The following is a 26,742-nucleotide window of genomic DNA, read 5'->3' on the forward strand; positions in this document are numbered from 1 at the left end:
AGCAAGGAAAATCTTGTAGGTCTGATGGGATAAAGAATAGTGTCTGTACCTAGAAACTGGAACATTTATTATCTTTAGTCTATCATCTAGAACAGTGTTTCCCAACCTTGGCAACTTGAAGATATCTGGACTTCAACTCCCAGAAATCCCCAGCCAGCAAATGCTGGCTGGGGACTTCTGGGAGTTGAAGTCCAGATATCTTCAAGTTGCCAAGGTTGGGAAACACTGATCTGGAATGCATTTTTTCCAGATTAAAATGGACAGACGGAAAGGGAATGATGCTTTTTTTTTTTTGTAGGACTGGACAGATAAATTTTGTTTTTCTTTCTACCAATTCTCATTCAGTTTGATGTACTGTATAAGAATTTTCTTTAGAATCTTTGCCAAAGTGGAAGAAAAATTTAGAGAATTTTCATAAATGAAATGTAACACTTACATCAATTTGATTTATATGTATCCAAGAAATATGTACAGGTGTCTGCCTCCAATTTTACTTTTTTCCTATATTGCAATTAGATTCCAGAGCATCTGGACAGGGCATTGCAGAAGAGTTTCCTTCAGGGAGGGGTCCAGCCTTAAGAAACCCAGTTTAGCAGAGAATTGCCAAAGGCCCTTTATGTTGAATTACAGTATATTCTTTGCTTTGTCCTTGTTGTACCCAGCATCAGAGGAAGTCATATCAGGAGAATCCCTTGGCTTTTTAGCAATTTATTGCTACTCTCCCCTTTTCTCAAGATATTAGTCATCAAGGTTGGGAAAAAAGAGTCTTCGAAGAGGGGCGGCATACAAATCTAATAAATAAATAAAATTGATACACTATAGATAGTTGGCACTCACACCTCAATGCTGTTACATGTGGCTGAACTAGCACCGTAGGATCTGGAATGGCTAGAATTCTGATAGAGTTCTGGACATCCTGATAGCTTTGCTAAATATTAAATATTCTACTCATTACGTACATTACACTCTGAACTGTAGTGATGCAGTGGTTAGAATGTAGTATTGCAGGCTAATTCTGCCCACTGCCAGGAGTTCGATCCTGTCCGGCTCAAGATTAACTCAGCCTTCCATCCTTCTGAGGTTGGTAAAATGAAGGGCAATATGCTGACATTTGTATGTCATTTAGAGCAGGGGTCTTCAAGCTTGGCAATTATAAAACTTGTGGACTTCAACTCCCAGAGTTCTCCAGCCAGCTGTGCTCTGAGGCCTGTGTTTTAGAAAGTGCTATACAGCACTATGGAGTTGGGCGGCATACAAGTCTAATAAATAATAATAATAATAATTATTATTATTATTATTATTATTATTTGTGTTGCTATGTTGTGCATATACCAAAGTGGAAGAGAAATTTCGAGAATTCTCATAAATGAAATGTAGCATCATCCTTGTATAATTCTTTCTCTAGAGACGGATTACATCTGAAACGACAAACTGTGCATGTCCTGTGTTGTATATTATTGACAGCTGTTGAACTGTACATACTGGCTTCTAAGTAACAGTAATTATCTTTCCTTCACAGGTTATCAACTATAGTTAAGGCCGATCAAATTCTTGTTATCCGGGACGGCCATGTGGTAGAGCGCGGAAGGTAAACAAATGTAAAAAAATTCAGTGGGTTGGGGTTTTTTTAGGATGAAGTGAACCCCTATATTCTCCCCACTGTACTTCCCGCCAAACAGATATTAACAGAAGTGGGGATTTTCCCATTTTCAAATTCTGTTCAAAGTAGACAGTGGAATCACAGCAACAGGACAATTATTATTGTTGCTTCTAATACTGCCTTTGATTGCTTTGCCAGGAGGTTAGTTTGAGACAAGTCAAATTAGAAATAGAGTATTAGCCCCAGATGCAAATTATTGGGCAACCTTGCTAAGCGCAAGCCTTATTTATTCCCCCCCCCCTCCATCCAGGGGCAGGTTCCTCTTACCTTCCTATCGGTGCGCTGCGTGCTCATTGCACGGAAATTTTTGCTTCTGTGCATGCAGAGAGGGACGATTTTCCTTCTGCACATACTCAAGAGACTCAAAAAATAGCCCAAAATAAGAAAAAAAGATGGTGGCCCACACGGACCAGCAAAGGCAGCACCGGAACCGTCGCACCCAAATTGCGTAATCGGCAGGCCACTCCCTGAGTGACACACCGGTAGGAACCCACCCCTGCCCCCATCTTCATCATAGCACTATTTTCTGGGCATTGATCCCACACACTCTTCTCTTCCTCACCTGCACTCTACCCAGCCAGCTTACTGTAAAATAGCAAAAGAGGCAGCAATACTCTCTACATGGGGATCACTGCAATGCCTACTGCAATTCTCTACATGGGGCTACCGGTGGAGAATGTTCGGAGGCTGCAGGTAGCACAAAATGCAGCCGTGCGAGTTGTCATGGGCCTCCCAAGATATGCCCATGTCTCGCCATCACTTCGCGAGCTGCATTGGCTGCCGATTGATCTCTGAACTCAATTCAGAGTCTTGGTTGTTTACCTATAAAGCCCTACATAGCTTAGGACTAGATTACTTATGGAACCGCCTTCTGCCTCGTGTATCCCAGTGGCTGGTTAGGTCCCAGAGAGTTGGCCTTCTCTAAGTCCTTGACAGCTAGGCAATGCCATTTAGGAAGGCCTAGGGGAAGAGCCTTCTTTGTGGCGGCTCCAATCCCTTTGGAATCAACTCCCTCCAGGGATTCGTACTGCCCCCACCCTCCTGGCCTTCCGCAAGGTTTTAAAAACTCACATTTACTGGCAGATTTGGGGCCGTTGAGTGTTACATCTAGCTCTGGCTGACAATCTACATCCTTACAATGTATGTAGGATGAATGTGTTTTTATGGACTGGGGTTTTAGATCATATTTTTAAGTTTTATATATACAGTATTTAATATATAATATGTATTATATATTATATTTATATAATATATATTATATTTAATATACAGTGGTACCTCTACTTAAGAACTTAATTCGTTCCGTGACCAGGTTCTTAAGTAGAAAAGTTTGTAAGTAGAAGCAATTTTTCCCATAGTAAGGCTGAATAATGAGTGCAAACCCATTAGGAAAGAAATAAAAGCTCAGAATTTGGGTGGGAGGAGGAGGAGGAGGAAGAAGAGGAGGAGGGCAGTCGCTGCAGAAGGAAGAAGGGGAGGGGAGGGGAATCAAAAAAATCCAAAACGTTAAGGCTTAAAAAATAAAAGAGGGACTCTGAGGCAGCGAGGAGGAGCACGCGCCTCCCATATACCCAGTGCGAGGCTGCCTCCCATACACTGCACCAGAGAGAGAAACCCAGGGGGAATGGAAGGAAACTGACCGGGCCTTCATGACGCTCTCAAAATTTTCCTGGGAAATTTTTCCAGGCTCGGGTTCTTAAGTAGAAAATGGCTCTTAAGAAGAGGCAAAAAAAATCTTGAACACCCGGCTCTTATCTAGAAAAGTTCTTAAGTAGAGGCGTTCTTAAGTAGAGGTACCACTGTTTAAGATTTCTTATATGTTCTATTGTTGTACCTATCATTGTCATGAGCCGCCCCGAGAAATCTAATAAATAAATAAATAAAGTGAAACCCACTGTGGGGGGGGGGTGGGTTATTTTTTGACGTGAAAAATTCTCCTTCTGAAGCCCCAGTATATGTCTGGATCGGTTTCAGTCTAAATAGAGCAGTGATTCCCAACCTTGGCCACTTGAAGATATTTGGACTTCAACTCCCAGAATTCCCCAGCCAGCATTCGCTGGCTGGGGAATTCTGGGAGTTGAAGTCCAAATATCTTCAAGTGGCCAAGGTTGGGAAACACTGAAATAGAGGATCCTCCCTGCCTCTTTTTACAATGTGAGAATGACAGAAAAGATCTGCATTGGTCTGCATGGAGGGGAAGGAGGAGTGGGCAGGGCAGGCTATAGAGAAGAAAGCTGCCTTTCCCTTCCCTGCCTTTTTGCTCTCCAGGGACCACCAAGGGCAGGCAAGTGCTGTTCCCCATGTGTGGGCAGTGGCTTTACAGGCCTCATTCCCAAGGCAAGGTGAGAGGATTGCTCTGGGGCAGCAGGTTTTCATTCGGACACACCTTCCTCCCATTCTAAGGATGGAAGAGAGTCCAGTGCAAGCTGGGGGAGAGAGGTGGAAAAGTTGAGCCCTTTTTGCAACTCCCTCGATTTCCTGCTTACCCCCTCCATCACCATACAGTGACAGGCTTTACAGGATGGTATGTATGTAGGTATGTGTAAATCAAGTTGCTAATCTGTATGGGCAGCTATGATCAGTTGTACTGTGAAAGTTGGTAATAAATAGCTGGCTTCTTAGATTGGTAATAAGAAAAGGCTTCTACTAGCCTTTTCTCCTAAAGTACAGGTATGTATGTATGTATGTATGTATGTATGTATGTATGTATGTATGTATGTATGTATGTGTGTGTAAACCAAGCTGCTGATTTGTATGGGTAGCTATGATCAGTTGTACTGTGGAAATTGGTAATAAATAGCAGGCTTCTTAGATTGGTAATAAGAAAAGGCTTCTACTAGCCTTTTCTCCTAAAGTACAGGTATGTATGTATGTATGTATGTATGTATGTATGTATGTATGTATGTATTTTATTTGACTTCTTTGCCACCCAATCCCAAAGGACTTAGGGAGGCTTACAACAATATAAAAAAAGATACAAAAAGAAGTCAAATTTGGTTATTGAAACAGATGTCCATGTGCCGCCTCTATGTTGGTTAAGGCAGGCAGGATTCCCTTGGGTACCATTTGTTGGAGGTCAAGAGAAAAGGAGGGTCTTGCCTTCTCTTTCTGCTCAAGATCCCCATGGACAATTGGTGGGCCACTGTGGGACAGAATGCTGGACTCGATGGGCTTTGGCCTGATTCAGCATGGCTCTTCTTAGGTTCTTGTGTTCAAATATAAATATCTAAAACTATAAAACCCCAGTTAAAAACCCACAACTCAAACAATCTAATTAACACACATGCATACTATTCAGTACAACTCGGCCATGACAAATGTCAAAATTTATGGCTCGCAGGCCTGCCGGCAAAGCCAGGTCTTTGCAGCCTTTCGGAAGGCCAGTAGGGTGGGAGCAGTACGGACATTGGAGGGGGGGGGGTTGGTTTCATAGAGCCTGCATTGCTTAGTTGACAGGACCTGGAGAAGGCCAACCCTATGTGATCTTATTGGTCTCTGGGAGGTATGCGGCAGGAGGTAGCGCACTGTATGATGTAGGTACATGTGGTTTGGGGGAAAGTCTCCAGAGCAACTTAAGCAAAGGATGTGCTTTCTGTGGAGTCTTTCAAGTGAAATTTTTGCTGTAATTTTGCAGGCACGAGCAGCTGCTAAATAAAAAGGGCCTCTACTCTGACATGTGGGCGCAACAAGGAAGCGAGATGCCCAGTGGCTCAAAAATCGACAGCAAGGTCAGCCAATCAAAAGTTGGCCCTACGGGATCAAAAGCAGGCAGTGTGGAGGATGAACCTGAACCCGAAACTCAGGATGAACCCGAAACTCAGGAAGAATCCGAAACTCAGGAGGAACCCGAAACTCAGGAGGAACCCGAAACTCAAGAGGAGCCTGAAGAGGAGGAGCCTGTAGAGGAGGAGCCTGTAGAGGAGGAGCCTGTAGAGGAGGAGCCTGAAGAGGAGGAGGCTGGAGAGGAGGAGGCTGGAGAGGAGGAGGCTGAAGAGGAGGAGGCTGGAGAGGAGGAGGCTGGAGAGGAGGAGGCTGAAGGGGAAGAGGAGGAAGAAGAAGAAGATGACTAATAGCCAAGCAACTGAAAAAACTATTGAATGTCTCCTGCGTGATGGAGCTTGAAGCTAAAGAGGGGAGGAGCCTGCTACCTTACCCTGGACACATGTGATGGCTTCTCACCCAATGGGAAAGCTCTGTTCCTAAGAAAAATTAGCAGATCCACCAAGGTGGTTATGGAAATCAAATTTAGAGGGAGCATAAACTCAGTTTATTCTTAGCCTGCTGATAGCGATGGGACCACAAGGAGTCGGCCTGCAAGCAGCTGTCAGGTGCAAAATATGTTGCTTGGTGGTCCAGGAAAAGCAGGGGACCAGGGTTACCCGGCCCTACCACCACCACTGTTACAAGATGAACTGGGTAGGTGGGGAGAGGGAAATACTTACAGCTGTGAGTACGTGCCAGCGTTCTGTATAGAACCGGAGGAAGCCTCGGGGAAAAGAGGCACATTGTCATAAGTTCTGATTTTGAAATGTCTGTTTGATTTTCATAAACTGTTTTCAGATCAATTTGCAGATTGCATTTGTTTCAGTCTCGCTGGTTAAAAAGAAAGAGCTAAATAGTAAGTGACTGAAAATCCCTTTCAACTATTGTGTTGGTGAGGAGCAAGATTCATAAAGTGCTGGTCTTAAACTAATAATTATGAATCTGGTTTTTATTTATATCTGGAAGTAATAAAGGGAAATTAACAAGGCTAAGGCAGAAATTCATTGTGGGTGGAAATGATAGGATAAAGATGAAATACGCCTTTTCACCTAGTTGCTGCTCCTTCATAATGGCTATATGGATAATTGACAATTATTACTTACTTAGGGCCCTATCAAAAGGGAGGTAATTTTGGCCTGGGTGAGCAAGACACTAGTGAGCCCACCAATTCTCTCTGAATATTGCTTTTATTTAGTACCAGACTCGTGTTGCAAAAATCAAGATAGCCATTAGATAGCAGAAAAAGGATATAAAGAGGGAGATTGTGATCCCCTTATTTAGAATGCTGGTGAGACCACATTTGGAGTACTGTGTTCAGTTCTGGAGACCTCACCTACAAAAAGATATTGACAAAATTGAACGGATCCAAAGACGGGCTACAAGAATGGTGGAAGGTCTTAAGCATAAAACGTATCAGGAAAGACTTAATGAACTCAATCTATGTAGTCTGGAGGACAGAAGGGAAAGGTGGGACATGATCGAAACATTTAAATATGTTAAAGGGTTAAATAGGGTTCAGGAGGGAAGTGTTTTTAATAGGAAAGTGAACACAAGAACAAGGGGACACAATCTGAAGTTAGTTGGGGGAAAGATCAAAGGCAACATGAGAAAATATTATTTTACTGAAAGAGTAGTAGATCCTTGGAACAAACTTCCAGCAGACGTGGTTGGTAAACCCACAGTAACTGAATTTGAACATGCCTGGGATAAACATATATCCATTGTAAGATAAAATACAGGAAATAGTATAAGGGCAGACTAGATGGACCATGAGGTCTTTTTCTGCCGTCAGTCTTCTATGTTTCTAAACCATTCATTTCCCCCCATCATCTATTACTCTGCAGTCCAGATCCTGTAGCCCCATTTGTACTGACTCATTAAAGTGCATGATAATTAATTGATGGGATAAATACAAGGGAGCTGTTAGAAAAATTCACTGAAAAGAGCTTAAACTTCCCTGATTTTGAAAACCAAAGGATCCCTGGATGAGGGAAGAAAGAAAAAAAATGGCTTTACACACGATATTAGGCTGAGGATTATTTAGTTATACCTTAAATCATATTCTTGGTAGATTTCATATCAAAAAGTAGAGGTAAGAATCAAATAAGCCACAGGGCGGATTAGCAAGATGTGTAACCCAAGCTGCTGATTTGTAGGGGCAGCTGTGATCAGTTGTACTGTGGAAAATTTGGTAATAAATAGCAGGCTTCTTAGATTGGTAATAAGAAAAGGCTTCCGTGTCAAGTGGACCAATTTTCAAGATCATCCCCACCTTACCATCTCAGATTTTGATGAAAGTTGGCACGTAGTTTCTTTATGACATAAAACTATGCTGTGCAGAATTTTAGTTCAAAAGACTAAAAATTGGGAGTTCTAGGACAGTGATTTTCAACCTTTTTTGAGCTGCGGCACATTTTTTACGTATACAAAATCATGGGGCACATTGAGCGGGGAGGAGTGGGGGGGCTAAAAAAAGTTTGGACAAAAAAATTCTCTCTCTTCCTACCTTTCGCTCTATTTCTCGCCCTCTTTCTCTCTTCCTTCCTTCCTCTCTTTTTTGCTCTCTTTCTATCTCTCCCTCCTTCCCTGCCTCTCTTTCTTACTTTCTTTCTTTCTCTCTCTTTCTCTCTTGCTTTCTTTTCTCTCTTTCTCTCTTGCTTTCTTTCTCTCTCGCTTTCTCTCTCGCTCTTTCTCTCTCTTGCTGAGCTTCGCGGCACACCTGACCATGTCTCGCGGCACACTAGTGTGCCACGGCACACTGGTTGAAAAACACTGTTCTAGGAGACCTCAAGTAAAGGGTTGCAAAATGCTGAGTCCGCAAAAATGACATTTTGGGTCAACTTCCAGAAGCTGTAAACGTGGCAGTTTCAGTAGTATGTTGGAGATATTTGGAGAACCTGCACATCTTGTAAGGCTTTATAAACTGGCAAAACCCCATGTACCTAGTCCTCTTACTTTTTACATGGTTCAGGCTCAAACTTTGCAAAAATGTCCTCGAAAATGCATTTTACAGCAAATTTCAGGCTGCTGTAGTTTCAAAACTACTTGGCCTTTCAGGCTGATTTTTGGCAGGTGTACTAAGTACACAGCTGCAATGAGGACTTTAAAAAATGCTGCTTATTGAAAAAAGAGTCACTTTTTTCTGCAGTGCAGAATCACAGGCTGCCCGCAAATAGTTGAGGACATTTTTCCAATCCTTATATGAAGACACCAAAATTAAAACAATATATTCTTAAATAAGAGGGTCTGCTCTTTCTAATGGTACTAAATTGAAGAGGATTGAGGCTGTCCCACAGGATAAAACAGGGCATCAAAGATAGCCAAAATTTTGCAAAAACCCATTAAATACCAACTTTGAACTCTTATATTTTTTTCAACAACTTGGAGGAAAGTGCTGCAAATTGAAAGTCCTCATTGCAGCTGTTTATTAAAAACTGATTTATCATTGCTTTTTTCCTAGGGCAGCAAGCGGGACTGGCCTAATCACCCAAGTGTCTTCTGACTTTAGGTAGAACTCATTGTGTCCCAGTTTCTAGGCTGGCATCTTTAATTACCACGCCAAGGTGTCTTTTATATGCATATTGTAGATCAGGGCTCTGCAACCCTGTCAACTTTACAACTTGTGGACTTCAACTCCCAGAATTCCTCAGCCAGTGTATGTTGGAAGTCCTCAAGCCGTAAAGTTGCCAAGGTTGGAGGCCCGTTATAGATAGTTCTCAACTTATGACCACAATTGGTGCTGGAATTTTGGTCGTAAGTCCTTGTGATCATAGTCAAGGCATCACATGACCAGGCTTGTATTTATGGAAAATCGGGTGATGGGATGGCTGAAAATTCTGCAGCTGCAGTTATTGAAACAACAGAGGAGTAACTGCTTCAGTTAGAAATTAATGAGCACATTTAGCCTATTGTAGGTCAGGAGCATATTGGATCAGGATTGCATCAGGATTAATCCCAACATCCAGCCCAAGTTTATGACTCTTCCCAAAACAGGAACAGGTAGCCATGTTTCCTGAAGTTCTTTGCTAGATTCCCTTTGCAGCAGCAAGAGAGCATTCACCCCTGTATTAATTCTAAATGTATTGGTGTCCGTGCCAAGTAAACAGCCAACAGTTGGAAATTGAGGAACAGTGGGGGATTTTTTATTATTCAAGAACTTGATTGTTTCAAAACTTGTTCTTCCCACCCACATTTGTCTCACCAGGATGGTCTGAGTATTATATGCAGAAAAACATGAGGGGGGAATTAATATATGCATGGGGAGGGAAGATTTCTATAGGCAAGAGAGCAGCACAGTTTGTACATTAGTGTAGATGCTTTACTCTTCTACACTTGTACTTCCTCCATTGTGCATTGTCTACTCTCCCTGGCATTAGTTGTCGCCCTAGAGATCTGCTCCCCTGCCCCCAAATACGAGGGTCGCCCAGAAAGTAATGCACCACATTTTTTTTCTCAGCCTACGGTAATGGTGCGAATGTGAAACTTTAGATATACATTATTTGAAATGTCAGGAGTGCGTGTGTAAATTTTGTGTTTCTTCAGACAGATAGCGTGGCTGCAGCAGTGTTTCGAAATGGCATCTGTAAGTGATGTATGTTATAAGCAGCGTGTTCTCATTGAATTTCTCACTATGGAGAAAGAAACTGTTGGGAACATTCACAAATGCTTGTGTACAGTTTATGGAGAATCTGCAGTCGACAAAAGTACAGTTCATCGTTGTTGTGGTTAGCTCTGGCCCAGCTCCTGCCCCAAGGACTGTGGATGTGGGGGAGGCATCAACATGCTGCAGGCCTGTTTTGCCCCCCGCCCCCCGTGGAATCTGCTGATGAAGGCTCCTCTGACCAAGAAGACATGAGTGACAGGGAGAAGGAGTGTGGCAGACAGCTCAGAAGGAGATCAATTATCTAGCTCCTCCTTGTATTCAGAACAAGAGTTAATGATACAGCCACGCATGCGGAGATCGATGCATAGGCAACAACTGAGAGATTATTATCAAAGAAAATGAGGCCACCTGTGGTTGGGTGGGGCTGTGGTAATTAGTGAGGCTGCTATAAATAGCAGCCTGTGGGTTTGGCCATTGTGGAGGATTATCTGATCGTTGTGTTTCGTGACTGCTTTACTGACTTTGACTTTTTGTGTGCTGATTTTCCCCCGCTTTGAAACTAAACCAAATTGCCTCACAGCTGCAAGCTAAGTATCTCAGAACTGATAAGGGATTTGTACAAATTACCAGTTTGTTTGGAGACAAGTGCTCTTTGCTACACCAAAAGAGGGCTTAGTTTAAGTGAATTTTCATTATAAAGAACATTGTTTTGAATTTTCAAACGTGTGTGTGTCTGAAATTTGTACCTGTGAATTTTTGGGAGAAGTCTACCAGAGAGCCCGACAGAACAGTCATGGAAGACATTTTGAGGATGATGAAGAGGTGATTCACACAGTGCAGAAATGGCTTCGTGACCAGAACAAGAAGTGGTGGCCAACAGGGCATACATGCCCTTGTGTCTCACTGGAGGAAGGCCATTGAACGGGACAGAGATTGCGTGGAAAAATAGGGAGTGTAGAAGAAACATCATTCTTTCTTGTGTGTAGGTTTCATTGTATTCAATAAATAATTGTTGAAGAAAAAAAATGTGGTGAATTACTTTCTGGACGACCCTCGTATGTTCTGACTTATGGCTGAAGTCTTTTAGTGTCATCCCCCCACTTGTGGTCTAACATTTTCACACCTGCTTTTATGTTTAACAATATGCAAAGAACCAACAATGGCACATGGGCTTCTCTCTCTTTTGCCTTGGAAAATTGAACAACTCTGTAGAGTCCACAGCAGACAAATTACTAGGAAAGTTTCTCCCTACTATGGCAATATCCAACAACAGTATCATAATCCACCCATTGGATGACTGTTGGTGGTAATTACATCTGGGTCCCTCAAAGCCCCCGAAAACCACCTTGGAAAAAAGGCTCTCTGGTTACAGAACAAGGCACTGGGCCTCGTACAGACACCCCCAAGACAGTGCCCACCCTGGTCAGTCATCCTGCTGTAGTTCCTGTTGGTGCCTGCTCTGATACCACAACATGGTGGGTAGGTTTTGGCAGCCGTGGTAGCGACGCTGGCGTTCTTCCTCTCCTAAGGGTGGCACAGAATGGCAAGGGGCTCCTGCTAAGGTGACATTGAGCATCTGGATTGGAGTGCCCAAGGCGAAGACTGCAGACCACGAACCCACCTGCAAAAGCAGGAGAAACTGGCTTCAGTATGAAAAGCGGTTGATAACTTTCAGAATAATTTTTTTTAAAATAGTTTTTATTAAGATTTTTATATTTAAAAAGCAACAAAAAAAGGGAAACAAAAACATACACAGAATGGTCAAAACAAAACAATACAATACAAAATACACTACCTAACCTCTAGGGCAGTGATGGGGAACCTTTTTTCCCTCGGGTGCCGAAAGAGGGTCTGCACGCGCTATTGTGCATGCATGAGTGTCCACATCCATAATTCAATGCCTGGGGAGGGCAAAAACAGTTTCTCCAGCCTCTGGACATCCTCTGGAGGCTGGAAATGGCCTGTTTCCCAATTTCTGGTGGGCACAGTAGGCTCGTGTTTCACCCTCCCCAGGCTCCAAAGACTTTCCTGGAGCCAGGGGAAGGTGAAAATTCCCTCCCGCATCTCCCCGGAAGCTCTCTGGAAGCCAAAAACACCCTCCCAGAGCCTCTGTGTGAGCCAAAAATCCACTGGCTGGCACACACATGCACATTGGAGCTGCATGTGCAATGGCTCATGTGCCAGCAGATAGGACTCCCCGTGCCACTTATGGCACCCATGCCATAGGTTCGCCATCACTGCTCTAGGGTTATAATACAGCAACTTGTATTGAGAATAATCTCATGTTCATATAATCTTTGCCATTTAGATATTTAATTACTATTCACTAATATAATGGTCCCATTTTGAAAGAAACATTGTTTCTTCGTGATTATGTGACATCGTTTTCTGTGTTTTAACCATAAATTCATGAATCTTATCTAATGAAGTTTGTATTTGTAATGTTTGTCCTGGTTTTTTAATGGATGTTATATCTCTGCCAGTGCCCAGAGAAAAGAAAAACTCCCTTCGCTCTGGGCAGCAACTGTCCTCCTCTTCTTCCTCCTCCTCTTCCCACCCAAATTCTGAGTTTTTATTTCTTTCCTAATGGGTTTGCACGCATTATTTGCTTTTACATTGATTCCTGTGGGAAAATTGCTTCTACTTAAGAATGTTTCTACTTAAGAACCTGATCACGGAACGAATTAAGTTCTTAAGTAGAGGTACCACTGTACATTTGAAGTGGAAAAGGGGAGGGGTGTCACTTAAATACATTACACTCCAATCACGCTGATAAGCCGCTTGAGTTTTTTCAGCGAAAATATGCCAAATATTGCAAACAATACCAGCATAGAGTTGAGGTGTGTGTGTGTGTGTGCAAAATGTTTACTTATTCTGGGGATGGCATAACCAGAAAATAATAATTGAGAAGCACTGCCTTAAACACTTACCGGCAAAGTGTGCTGAAGTAGACATTGGTCAGGTTGCAATGCTGCCCAGAATTCAGCAAAAGCTGATCCACCTCGGAGGACAGGGGTGCTATGTACCAACACCACATTGGGATGGCGCTGCGATGCCCGAAGCTTCTTTACCAATGGCCCTGGATAGCTCTGGTCAAGGAAGAGCAGGACCCGTCGGGCATTGCAACTTTCCAAGTCTGTTAAGAGCTCTGGGATGGTGTAACGCTCCTTAGGATCAGCCTGTTGGGGGGGGGAAGGGCAGCTCATTAACACCGGCTCCTCCGTCCGGGCTCCCCCCACCTGAACTCTATGGTCCGGAGATCAAGGGAATTCTCCCACCCTGAAGTTAAAAGGAGATGGATTAAGATGGAAAGAGCAAGCCGGGGCCAGCACCCTCTGCAAAAGGTGCTGTTGCCTTTCTCCCTGAAGGCAAGGATGAAAGAGCTAGATGGGCCTTTGAAGGGGGCAGATGAGAAGAGAGGGCTGGGTCTACCTGCAGGTCTGTCAGCTTCTCTTCTCCCTACCATTGGGCTGCTCAGAACATGTCGGGACAGGTGAGGATGATACCTTCCTCCTTCCACAAGTCCGATTCAATTCATCGTCCATTTCCACTCAATAAAAACCCTCGCCACATTCAAATAGTCTAATGGAGACCTCTCTAAAGACTTATATAAGCTAATGATGATAGAGGAGGTTGGCTCAGCTGTGTTCTGCCGGCGTGTTTCAACCGCCCGTAATTACAGGGTAATTAGTCCAGGAAGACACACACCACACGATAAAAGGAAAACCCAAAAGGTTTTATAAACAGAAAAACAGAAACAGCTCCCTTTTTAAATGTCAAAGGGATTTTCTGGTACACACAAGGCACAGGTTAAATGCAATCCAATTGCTCACCCAATAACTGGGAAATTGAGTCCAATTCTAAAGTCCAGAGAGTCCACACCCACAATCCTGAACAGCACAAAAACCACGATCTTGATGAAACAATGAATCAGATAAACTGCCATGAGGCTAAAACACCAAGCTGCACTTTTATCTGTATCACTAATTACAGCAGCCCCACCCAACCACAGGTGGCCTCATTTTCTCTTGTAATAATCCTTCAGTTGTTGTCTCCTATGCATCACTCTACCGTGGATGTGTCATTAATTCTTGTTCAGAATCCAGGGATGATACAGATGACTGATCTCCTCCTGGGCTGTCTGCCAAACTCCCCTCTTCCCTGTCACTCACGCTTCCTTGGTCAGAGGAGGCTTCGTCAGCAGGTTCCATCGGGAGCAAAACAGACCTGCGGCATGTGGATGTCTCCCCCACATCCACCTCCACATTCCTTGGGGCAGGAGCTGGGCCAGAACTAACCACAACAAGCTGTAACAATAACTTCTCAAAAAGAACTAGGTAGCAGGCTATATCATCTCCACCTCTTTATGGACCTAGGAAAAACTTCTGGGTGAGAAGCAAAATGTCTTCAAAGAAAAACAAGAAAGTTAAATTGCCTATGGCGGGGGGGGGGGCACATCTTTGGGGCAGCCATTTCTTGTTTTTATTGTGGATAGGGGTGGGTTTCTCCCAGTTTGGACTAGTTCACCAGAACTAGTAGTGACCCATTGGTGATGTCACATTGACGTGAACCAAACTGGATTGGTCAGTGCTGCTCTGTAGTGCCATCTTTTTAAAAAAATGTTTTAAAATTTTTAATTTAAAAAAAAAAGATTTTTTTCCCTTCTGAGCATGCGCAGAAACCAAGTTCCAGCACTGTGCATGTGATCGTGATCTTTTTTTTCTGCTTAGTTCCTCCTCCCCAACCCCAATTTATACATGCCTGTGAGTCGTGGGAGGGAGCAAACTGGCAGCGAGGTAAGTTGGAGCCAGTGTTGGGCTGCCCCCGGTACACCTGGGATCGCCTATCCGTTAGCAGAAGTGGCATCCCCGTCACGTCCTCGCACAAGAATTTGCTCCTGTGCATGCATGGAAGCAAAGAAATCGCTGAAATCTCCCACCTGCGAATATCCTTGCGCAAGATTTGGGGACTTTTGATCTATTTCTTTGCTTCTGCACATGCACAGAAGCACATTCTCACACGGGAGTGCGCGTACCCACCCCCACGCGTGCTTGCGTCGGCCTCCAGGACCGATCCAGTAGGAAAAGGTAAGTGCGGCCCTTCACTGGTTGGAACCAGGGGTGGGCTGCTGCCCGGATGGACGGGAGGCAGGGGAACACAGTGGGGTAGTGAAAATGGAGCTCCACCCCCGAGCACCCAATTTGCACTGTAAGATGAAAGAAAATGCAGGGCGTCCTGCATAAGCCACGCCCACAGTGTGGTAGTAAAAGTGTTGGTAGCCCTTCACTGGTTGGAACCCATCCTGCTGTGAATCCTCCCCACCAATCAATTCCCACCAGGCCCTACTCACAATGCCATTATGGTTAGCATCCCACAAGAACATGGTGCCATCACTGGAAGCTGGACTGTTGAGGTAGAGTACCAGGGTGTCAGCACAGTGCAGGCTCCGGCAGATAAGCGCCAAGTGGGACCGGATCGCCAACTTCTCTGTAGCTGGTTGCACATTTCCCATCTCCACTGCAGAAAGAAGATGGGGAAAGACCAGCTGGCATTACCCTTCTTTAGTTGATGTCTTCCCATCCAATCCTTCCTGGGGTGGCGCAGCAGGTAGAGTGCTGTACTGCAGGCCACTGAAGCTGATTGTAGATCTGTAGGCGAGCGGTTCAAATCTCATCACCGGCTCAAGGTTGACTCATCCTTCCATCCTTCCGAGGTGGGTAAAATGAGGACTTGGATTGTGGGGGCAATAGGCTGGCTCTGTTAAAAAAGTGCTATTGCTAACATGTTGTAAAATGCCCTGACTCTAAGGAGAAGTGTGGCATAAAAACCAACCAACCAACCAACCAACCAACCAACCAACCAACCAACCAACCAACCAACCAACCAACCAACCAACCAACCATACATACATACATACATACATACATACATACATATTTATATAAATAAATTAGCTATTCTATTTACAGCTCTAATTTTCCAGGATCACTCATGCCTCCTTTGTGGAAAATACCCATCGACCCAATAGTTGTCTTCTCAGAGACCGGCCATCTGGGGCTGATGGTGGGTTGATTGATTGTGGCACTGATTACATATCTTTCAGTAGCTAAGGCGGAGTAGAATTTGGACATGCGAGAACTAATTTGGCATCCTGATAGTAATTAGTGGGAAGTTGTTTCTCCATGTTAGCATGTGTTTGTATAATGAACTGATAGAAAACTCTGAACAGCATCACAGAATAACACCCATAGTTACTACAACACCGTAGTGCCCCAACTATGCTGGACTCTGTGCTTCCAGATTGGAACTGCAAAGGCATCTCCACAGATGAACCATACTAGAGTGTCTTCTTCTAATCCAAAGAACTACTTTAAGTGTGGTGGGAAGGAGAATAGGAGGAGGGAGAGAAAGGAAATACAACTGCTGCTGAAATAAAGGGGATTCTTGCCCCAAAACACATCACAAATGCCATTGACACTGAACAGCTTTCTATACTGACAATTCCACTCTCTCCACAGAAGAACAAGGGACTTCCTCATCCCTTCTAGAAGGCTTGTTCTAGTACCTGAAGCCTGACCCTCATTGGCAAAGAAAGCCTTGATGTGCTCTTGGCGGAAACCATTTCGTCGAAGCATCTGGTAGAAAAGCAACAGGTTCTGGGCATGGTGGGGATAGGTGACCTGCTCCTGCCAGCCACCTGGAAAAGAATGAGGGTCAACACCTTCAAATGAGATGCATCAAAACAATACAAGAGCTCCTACAGTCCCTGCCTGCATTCATCCTTCTCTAAAGGGTCTGTTGCAGTGCTCAGTGGGTACAAACTAGAGTGCCTTCTGTCCCCTGTCCTATTGCTCTCCTATATGTTCTATACCTTTCTTCTATTCTTTCATTGATTTGTTCTATTACTATATCTTCTTTTCTATTCTTTCTTGGATATATTTTACTATGAGTATCTCCTCTATAACCTTCATCATGTATTTTACTATGTGTGTGTGTGTGTGTGTATATATATATGTATCAAATGTTTTTAGCTGGAATTTTAAAATTAAGGGAGACTAGGATGGTCCCATTTCGGCCTTGTTCTGGCCTCATCAGCTAGCCACACCCTTCCTTACTGGGATTCGATCTGGTAGCCTCTGCCTTGTAAGGCAGAGAATTAGCAGTTGAGCTATCAAACCTGATACCTTCCAGCTCTGTACCAGGGAGGGGTTATATGTTTTTTTTATGTCGGATCACTCTGGTATATTGAAGGAACGTCACAGCTCCTTTTTGCCTCTAGGCCCAACCCAGGACCATTTCAAGGCAGTTAATTTATTCATAGCCGACAACTATATTCTGTATGTATCAAATGTTTTTAGCTGGAATTTTAAAATTAAGGGAGACTAGGATGGTCCTATAAATTAACTGCCTTGAAATGGTCCTGGGTTCGACGAGGTCCTACTCGTCATCTTCAGGCTGGTGTTTCTGTCCTTGTTCTAGGGCGAACACAGCGAGACCTGAGCTGCCTTCCTTCTATAAATACTGGTGGCTGGGTGTGGTTTGATGGCTCAGCAATTGCCTGCTGTGTAGAAACTTCCTGGTGACTCAGTGGGGTAACACCTGGGGTCGTAGAAAAACATCCCCAAAATATGAACAAGCGGGATGATACCTCCCGCCTACCAGACATCTGGAAACCAGCCCTCAAACGTATCCCAGCCATAGAAACTGCAATCAGACTCAGAACACACATTGCAAAACAATCAAGTAGCCTGCAAGCTCCAACTACTCAGGATATCACGCCTAATCTACAACCATTAACTAATCAGCATACCTCAGCTACATCAACGACCCCAGGTGTTACCCCACTGACTCACCAGGAAGTCGAAACGAAAATAAATAAACTCCTCTCTCCACACCCCTTTCGCTCCCAGCTCCACATGGGAATGAGCGCTACTTAGTAGCCCCCGAGCACCACTCCACACCTGTAATCAGTACTGCATGGTCGCAGGTCTGATACATGCGGCACAACTTGTACATCGGAGACTGCTGGCGATGACACCGCCGGGTGTTCTTGTTGAGCTCGCAGTAGGCAGCTGTGGAGCTGGAACCGACAAGAGGCAGCGGCTGTGGGCATGGGCTGTAGCCATGGAGATCTGTGGAAGGAAAAGAAACGAGAGGTTTCTACACGAGGTGAGGACACGGGCAGCTTAATAAAGTCTGGTTTTAAGAACCTGAGAACTAGTTGCTCCAAAGTCTTAACTCTGCCAGAATTTATCAGCATTGTCTATGACGTTTTGCCTCCCAAAATTTCAAACTATTGATTTGCCTTTCCAATTTAGGCTTCTTGGAGGGACACTCTCTTGCAGCCAACTTTTATGATGGCTCTTTGGGGGAAAGATGCAACAGAATCAGGCTCAGATTAACAAAATTATTTATTGCAAAATGAATGAAAATGCCTTTTTGGTCTTGTCCTGTAACCCTCTCCAGGCCTAATGCAGACAGTTCATGTTGTCCAGGGGGAAAGCATTTTGAAATTCCCTGGTATTTCCCTGTAGCTTGAAATCTAGTTAAGGCGTGGCCGTAGATGACGTCATACTAAATAGCTAAGCCATGGAGAAATATCGGCAGCTGAGGAAGCAAGTTTTGCACAATTATGCTAATTTTTGCTTGACTCTGCCAGGCAGTGCGATCTGGTTTTTTTAACATGATTTCTCCCTGATTTTTGGGTTTTACAGTTTGGGTTTCCCCCCCTCATTTATTCTGGGTTTTTTTCACAAATTCCCTCATAATTCCCTGATTTCCCTGTTTTCCAGGTTTGCTGGAAACCCTGAGACACCCACCTATGCAGTGCAATTTTTGCAGGTGTTTGAGATCCTGCGCCACCGCTATCAGGGGCAGAAAATGTATCTCGCAAAACCCTACTGGTGGTTCTTCGTGGCGCACATGTCCTGCTGAGCGCTGGCTCCGCCCCTTCCCACGTCCTTGTCTGCGCTTTAGCTGGTTCTCGCAGTGATTTCTCTGTACAGGAGTCAAGCATTCGTAGCTCCCTGCACAAAAGAAAATAAAGCACCTTTGTCATAAAGCACTCGGAGGAAGTATGCAGATATTTTACTGCAAAGATCTGCTTAGTGACATAAATGCATTGATCATCAGTGAGTTTTCCAGATTGGAAAGGAGATTCCCCTGAGCTCTAGCTAAGTCACGACTTTCCTGCTAATTAGGAAATCACTAATCACTTTTTTTCTACAATGTTATCTTAACATCTGACTTTCTTGAGGGGGGGAAGTCGTGGAGTTTGGCCACAAACATCTTTTCTCCCTTGTCTGTCTTTCTGTCTGTCTCCCTCTATCTCATATCTATCCATCCATCCACCCACCCACCCACCTACCTACCTATTTGTTATCTATATCTATCTACCTACCTATTTACCTACCGGTTATCTATCTATCTATCTATCTGTCCGTCCGTCCATCCATCCATCTACCTACCTATTGGTTATCTATCTATCTATCTATCTATCTATCTATCTATCTATCTATCTATCTATCTATCTATCTACCTACTTACCTACCTACCTACCTACCTACCTACCTATTGGTTATCTATATCTATCTACCTATTTACCTACCGGTTATCTATCTATCTATCTATCTATCTATCTATCTATCTATCTATCTATCTATCTATCTATCTATCTATCTATCTATCTATCTATCTACGGTATCTGTCTGTCTGTCCGTCCGTCCATCCATCTACCTACCTATTGGTTATCTATCTGTCTGTCTGTCTGTCTATCTACCTACCTACCTACCTATTGGTTATCTATATCTATCTACCTATCTATTTACCTACCAGTTATCTATCTATCTGTCTGTCTGTCCGTCCATCCATCCATCCATCCATCCATCCATCTACCTACCTATTGGTTATCTATCTATCTATCTATCTATCTATCTATCTATCTATCTATCTATCTATCTATCTATCTACCTACCAGCCAACTGGTTATCTACCTATCTACCTACCTACCTACCTATCTATAATCTATCTACCTACCTACCTATTGATTATCTATCTATCTATCTATCTATCTATAATCTATCTACCTACCTACCTACCTACTGATTATCTATCTATCTATCTATCTATCTATCTATCTATCCTATCTATCTATCTATCTACCAGATCTATCTATCTATCTATCTATCTATCTATCTATCTATCTATCTATCTATCCTATCCTATCCTATCCTATCCTATCTATCTATCTATCTATCTATCTATCTATCTATCTATCTATCTATCTATCTATCTATCTATCTACCAGATCTATCTATCTATCTATCTATCTATCTATCTATCTATCTATCTATCTATCTATCTATCTATCTATCTATCTATCTATCCTATCCTATCCTATCTATCTATCTATCTATCTATCTATCTATCTATCTATCTATCTATCTATCTATCTATCTATCTATCTATCTATCTACCAGATCTATCTATCTATCTATCTATCTATCTATCTATCTATCTATCTATCTATCTATCTATCTATCTATCTATCTACCTACCTACCTACCTATCTATCTATCTATCTATCTATCTATCTATCTATCAACTATATATCTCTACTGTCATCTTTATCATCTATTCTTGGATCAGCATTGATTCCTAGCAACCACCTTGTGTTTTTGGCATGATTTTCAGAATGTTTTTAACATGACCTCCTTCCCAGGACTGAAAGACAATGGCTACTTGTCCAATGACACCCAGCTAACTTCATGCGTGGGACTAGAACTCACCACCTCCCATTTTCTAGCCTGGTGCCTACTATACTACTACCTCTCTACTAAGCTGCTTCTCCTTTGTTACCATATATTATCCCAATTTTTCTCCCTTAGTGAGAAACAATATGATTTTAGATACAGAATGGTCTTTTTTTTAGGATTTGTAACTTTATTCGTAATAAACAGCTTCAGGTGCATCTGCAGCTGGAATAAAAGGGGTTAAGGTAGGGGCCACAAGTATGTGATCAGAGCCTCACTCCTAATTTACATTTGTCACAATGCATTTTACAAAAAGTTGGGATTCAATTGTGTGGTTGTGGATGACACCTTGGCTATTATTTTTTTCTCCTGTGGATGAAATAACTGTATATTAAGGAATCTTTATTTTAACTAAATGTTCTGGATTCATTGTATTACATAGCATAAACACCAAACTGTTAATAAAATTTGAAGATTTTTTTACACAGGTTGAAAGTTCCATTTTAAGCGTTTAATTTCAACCATATTACTAAGTAGTATGGTACTTCTTACCTTAAGAAATAATTTAATCTAATTTAATAATCCTTCTGGAAAAATATTTTTCTTTTCCATTGCAGACTCATATTATAATTTGCTCTAATCTGGCCACTCCTTTAAAACAATGTCAACAAAGTAAACTCTCAGTCCATGTGAATGAGTCATATTTAAATACTGAGCCCTGGTTTTCAGCACCCACTAATCTTAAATTATTTGCTAATCTAGTAAAAAAATCCCTTTATAACCCCAACTAGCACTCTAGACATATGCCAGACCCACCCACCCAGAAATCAGTAGAGAACATTATTAATCAAATTTAGTGAATCAGTTAAAAAAACAACAACTTTGGAATACTGTGTACAATGACTGCATCAGAAAAAGACTATTCTACTGCAATTTTGGTTGCAAGATTGGATATATAAAATTGCGAGGGAACCCGATTCGTTTCTCTGTAACGAAAAGCTACAGTCTGTGGGGCTTTCGCCCTTTCAAAAAAAGGGAATCTGGGGAAGAATATGGCAGAGTATACATAATTATTCACAACATGATTTTGCCACTATTTCATAATTTATTCCCTAGCGATTCAGATGGCAGAAGGTCATCTTGTACTATTCAAATATAGAATGCAATGCCACTAGACAGGAAAATATATGATAGCACACAAACTAAGTCAAAATCACGAAGTATATAAAACTTACTGGTGATTGCAAGTCATGACAATTATATTTTAATTAATTAATTAATTTTAAATTTTTTAAATTAATCAATTAATTAAATTTATATATCGCCCAACTCCCCAGGGAATCAGGGCTTCTCACAACAAAAATAAACATGAATCAATATAAAAATTTCAATTTAAAACAATTGCAGCCATCCATTAATTCATAGGCTGACCTCACTAATCAATGTAGAAATATTAAACACCAACTTTCAAGCGGCTATTGCATTCACGTTCTATTAGGTGATTCTCCAAAGGCATCAGAATGAAGAGAAGGCTAAGTTAGGCAGGTCCATTATCTGATCCAGCAATTGAATTGCTCATATTCAGATCCACTATACCAAGGGTAGGCAAAATTGGCTCTTCTATGACATGTAGACTTCAACTCCCAGAATTCTTGAGCTAGCATGATTGGCTTGGGAATTCTGGGAGTTGTAGTCCACAAGTCATAGAAGAGCCAACTTTGCCTATTCCTGCACTATACCAACATTCTTGTTTCTTGTATTTTTTTTAAATGCCACCTGGGAAAGCACGAAATATCTAGCAACATGATTCAGTGTAAACAAGACCATCTGGAGTCAGATGAAAGCAAATGGTGCATCAAATAGCCAGGGAAAAAAAAGATAATCTGAGGATAGGTCAAAGAGCATGACCTAGCCTAAGGGAAAGAAAAGCTGGGCACAAGCTAAATTCTACTGTCCTCAAACATGACAGGTCCTGATGACTACCATACATTGCTTTTTAAATTGCTACGTTTTGATGATTATAAATGAGAGACAGTTGGGTGTAGTGGTTGAAGTATCAGGTAGAGACTAGGAGTTCAGGTCTTGCCTTAGGCACAAGGCCAGCTGGGTGTCCTTGGGCCAATCACTCTCAGTCCAGCGAAAAAAGGCAGTGGCAAACCCCTTCTGAAATCTTGCCAAAAAAGATGCAGGGTCCTATCAGTTACTAGGAATAAAATACTGCCTCCAAGACGCACATGCATGCAATTATTATAGCAATAGCAGTACCACTTCACGGTGCTTTACAGCAGTGTTTCCCAACTTTGGCAACTTGAAGATATCTGGACTTCAACTCCCAGAATTCTCCAGCTAGCATCCCCTGGCTGGGGAATTCTGGGAGTTGAAGTCCAGGTATCTTCAAGTTGTCAAGGTTGGGAAACACTTCTTTACAGCCCTCTCTAAGCGGTTTACAGAGTCAGCCTATTGCCCTCAACAATCTGGTTCCTCATTTTACCCACCTCGGAAGGATGGAAGGCTGAGTCAACCTTGATGATAACAGTTATGCTAATGACAAGTAGGTTCCCCTTCTTGGAAAATTTACACTTGGAAATGACAAAGGCAAAACACAATGATTTTCACAGATGGCCTGAACTTGGATACAGGTAGTCCTCAACTTACAACAATTCATTTAGTGACCATTCAAATTTATAACAGCACTGAAAATAGCGACTTGTGAGCATTTTTCACACTTATGACCATTGCAGCATACCCATGTTCACACGATTTACATTCATAATGTCTGACCACTGACTCATTTATGACAATTGCAATGTGTTCCTGTTGACAGGCACAGTCAACAGAGAACTCGGATTCCTAATTTACTAATTTAATAACTGCAGTAATTCACTTAACAAATGTGGCAAAAAAAGTCCTAAAATGGGGCAAAACTTACTTCACACATTTTTTGCTTAACAAGGTAAATGTGGGGCTCAATTCTGCTGAACTGATCTAAACGTAGTTCATAAAATCATCTACCACAATGTACTACTACCTGTCAATGGATACTTCAGCTTCAATTGCAACAATACACAAGAACACAATAGATTCAAACTCAATATAAACCACTGGAAATTCAATTGCAGAAAATACAACGTCAGCAATAAGAGTGATCAATGCCTGAAATACACTACCTGAACTCTGGTTTCATCCCCAAACCCCAAAATCTTTAACCTTAGACTGTCTACAGTCGACCTCATCCCATTCCTAAGAGGTCTGTAACGGGCGTGCATAAGCGCTCCATCACGCCTACCGCCCCTGTCCTATTGTCCTCTTTTAACTGTATTTAGTTTGTTTATGTTTATACCAATACCTACGTTTTGACTGACAGAGAGAGATATGACATGACTATCTGGATAGATAGGTAGATAGGTAGAGAAACAGACAGAAAGACAGACAGACAAAAGAGAGAGAGAGACAGAGAGAGAATGATAGAGAGAGAGAGAGACAGACAGACAGACAGAGAAGTGATAGATAGATAGATAGATAGATAGATAGATAGATAGATAGATAGATAGGTAGGTAGGTAGGTAGGTAGGTAGGTAGATGATAGAGAGAGAGAGAGAGACAGACAGACAGACAGACAGAGAAGTGATAGATAGATAGATAGATAGATAGATAGATAGATAGATGGATGGATGGATGGATGGATGGATGGATGGATGGATGGATGGATGGATAGATAGATAGATAGATAGAATATCTAGCTAGCTAGCTAGCTAGCTAGCTAGCTAGGTAGATGATAGATAAATAGAGAGATAGAGAGAGAGAGAGAGAGACAGACAGACAGACAGACAGAGAAGTGATAGATAGACAGACAGACAGACAGACAAAAGAGAGACAGAGAGAAAGAGGTGATAGTTAGTTAGTTAGTTAGTTAGTTAGTTAGTTAGGTAGGTAGGTAGGTAGGTAGGTAGACAGACAGACAAAAGACAGAGAAAGATATAGAGAGGTGTGATAGGTAGAAATAAAGATGGAGATAGATTAGATAGATAGATAGATAGATAGATAGATAGATAGATAGATAGATAAAGATAGAGATAGACAGAGAGACATGGATGGACAGAGATGGATGGACAGATGGACGGACAGAGTCTAAGTCTAATTTGGACTCCGGCCAGAATGCCCAAGGAGAGGGGGCACCTCTGGTCCGCCGCCTCCATTCTTTTTTTCAATTTCACTCACCCGGGTAGAGGCGTTCTCGGCTGCGGCACCGACGCGGGCTGACGTTGAAGTCGACGTAGAAAAGCAGAAGCGGGTGGCCGAAGTTGGCGCCGGGGTTGGGGTCCAAAACCAAAACGGCGTCTTGCCCGGCAGGTGCGAAGGCTGCTCGTTGTGGGCCGCCGTCGCCGCTCTGGTTCCGGCTGGGGACGAGAGGCGCGCCGGGCTTGTCTCCCCAACCGTCGGGCAGGAGCGCCCGCACTTTCTGACCGGGCCGGGCAGGTTCGGAGATATAGACGGCCGGCCCCGGCCCTTGCGAGAGCCTCACCAAACGCTGACACTGAGCCCGCGGCAAGAGCCCGCCTCGCTCAGGGCATTGAGTGGCCGCCACGTGTTTGAGCGCCGCCGCCGCCCAGCGCGCCACCCGCGCCTCGGAGAAGCGACTCTCCGACGGGGCGGCAGGGCAGGGCCAGGCCAGGGCGGCGGCGGCCAAGGTCAACAGTAGCGGGGCCATAGGGGAACCAGAGCCCTGGCGGACGGCGCCTGGCCAGAGCGGGACTCACGAATCCCCGCTCTGCCCCAGAGAAGGAGAAAGAGGCGGACGGGAGCGCCTGAGGTGCCGAGGCTTTCTGAGTTGTGGGCTTCTTCGCCGGGAGCTACGCGCCCCCGTCTCTGACCGCACGGGCGGGCTGCTGGAGCTGGGGCTTCCCGCGCGTTTTTTGCTCCCTGAGGGGATCCAGGGCCAGCCCAGCCTCTCTCTCTCTCCCTCTCCAGCGGGGTCAACGGGAAAGAAGAAAGCGAAGGAAAAGCGGCGGCTTGGCGGGAGACCGAAACTCCCGGCTCGGGAGAGCCCAAATGGAACCCTACCCAGATCAAACACTTAAAAGGCCGGCTTCCAATCATGCGCAGAGCTCTGTTTTTTCATCGCTGCGCTGCCTCCCCCCCCCCCCTCGGGCGCAACAGACGGTTCGTCAAAACAACAACTTTCGCCGGAAAGGCATCTTAGGCAGCCAAAGTGGCCGTCTCAAGCTCTCAGGTCAGGAGAGGCATTAGCGTGGCGTTTCAATATCTCAGGGGGTGCCACAAAGGAGTCGACCTATTTGTCAAAGCACCTGAGGGTAGAACAAGAAGCAATGGGTGGAAACTAAACAAGGAGAGAAGCAACTTAGATCTAAGGAGAAATTTCCGGACAGAACAATTAATCCGTGGAACAGCTTGCCTCCAGAAGTTGTGAATGCTCCAACACTGGAAGTTTTAAAGAAGATGTTGGATAACCATCTGTCTGAAGTAGTGTAGTGTTTCCTGTCTAAGCAGGGGGTTGGACTAGAAGACCTCCAAGGTCCCTTCCAACATTATTATTATTATTATTATTATTATTACTATTATAATTGTTGTTATTGTTATTGTTATTATTATCTATCATCTATCCGTCTGTCTGTCTGTCTGTCTGTCTGTCTGTGTCAGGAGATCAGGGTTATTGAATTGGGATGAGCTGACATCTGAGTAGATTGGCGGAGGAGAGAGGTATGACTCTGCATTCCTGACAGGTTAACCACGGTTTTGCTGCCTCTTAGCCGTGGTGGTTTTGAATCCTTCCTTTTGTAAGCAAGGCATTCCAGAACTTGGAAATTGTTTTAGGGACCCATATAACTTGAGAGTGCAGTCAGGTGGTAGGGAAAGCAAGTAGGATGCTTGGCTGCATAGCTAGAGGTATAACAAGCAGGAAGAGGGAGATTATGATCCCGCTATATAGAGCGCTGGTGAGACCACAT

The 26,742-nt window shown here is 43.4% G+C and overlaps 2 protein-coding genes across 2 annotated transcripts in view; one reads left to right on the forward strand and one right to left on the reverse strand.

The window, feature by feature from the left end:
* The window catches only part of ABCB6 (ATP binding cassette subfamily B member 6 (LAN blood group)), a 58,378-nt gene extending 52,153 nt beyond the window's left edge, over positions 1-6,225 (forward strand). The window contains exons 19-20 of the mRNA XM_070729539.1: positions 1,520-1,588; positions 5,295-6,225. Coding sequence (XP_070585640.1) covers positions 1,520-1,588; positions 5,295-5,730 — 505 coding nt within the window. The 3' untranslated portion in view covers positions 5,731-6,225. The remainder of the gene's footprint in view (positions 1-1,519; positions 1,589-5,294) is intronic.
* Positions 6,226-9,542: 3,317 nt separating this feature from the next.
* LOC139167674 (uncharacterized) lies at positions 9,543-25,484 on the reverse strand. Its single transcript, XM_070752451.1, has 7 exons — positions 24,995-25,484; positions 18,845-19,051; positions 17,987-18,157; positions 16,591-16,722; positions 15,376-15,542; positions 12,956-13,204; positions 9,543-11,646 (listed from the first exon to the last, which is right to left on the reverse strand). The coding sequence occupies exons 1-7, from the start codon at positions 25,482-25,484 to the stop codon at positions 11,449-11,451; spliced, it is 1,614 nt and encodes a 537-aa protein (XP_070608552.1). The 3' UTR covers positions 9,543-11,448.
* Between the last annotated feature and the right edge of the window lie 1,258 nt (positions 25,485-26,742).

Source organism: Erythrolamprus reginae, chromosome 1 (genome assembly GCF_031021105.1).
Source record: "Erythrolamprus reginae isolate rEryReg1 chromosome 1, rEryReg1.hap1, whole genome shotgun sequence".
NCBI classification, from domain to species: Eukaryota; Metazoa; Chordata; class Lepidosauria; order Squamata; family Dipsadidae; genus Erythrolamprus; species Erythrolamprus reginae.

Coding starts and splice junctions, on each gene's coding strand:
- LOC139167674 (XM_070752451.1), bottom strand. CDS start 25,484: ATGGCCCCGCTACTGTTGACCTTGGCCGCCGCCGCCCTGGCCTGGCCC. Junction 19,052..24,994: donor CCGAGAACGCCTCTACCCGG/GTGAGTGAAATT, acceptor TCTTTTGTGCAG/GGAGCTACGAATGCTTGACT. Junction 13,205..15,375: donor ATGCTAACCATAATGGCATT/GTGAGTAGGGCC, acceptor CCCCCCCAACAG/GCTGATCCTAAGGAGCGTTA.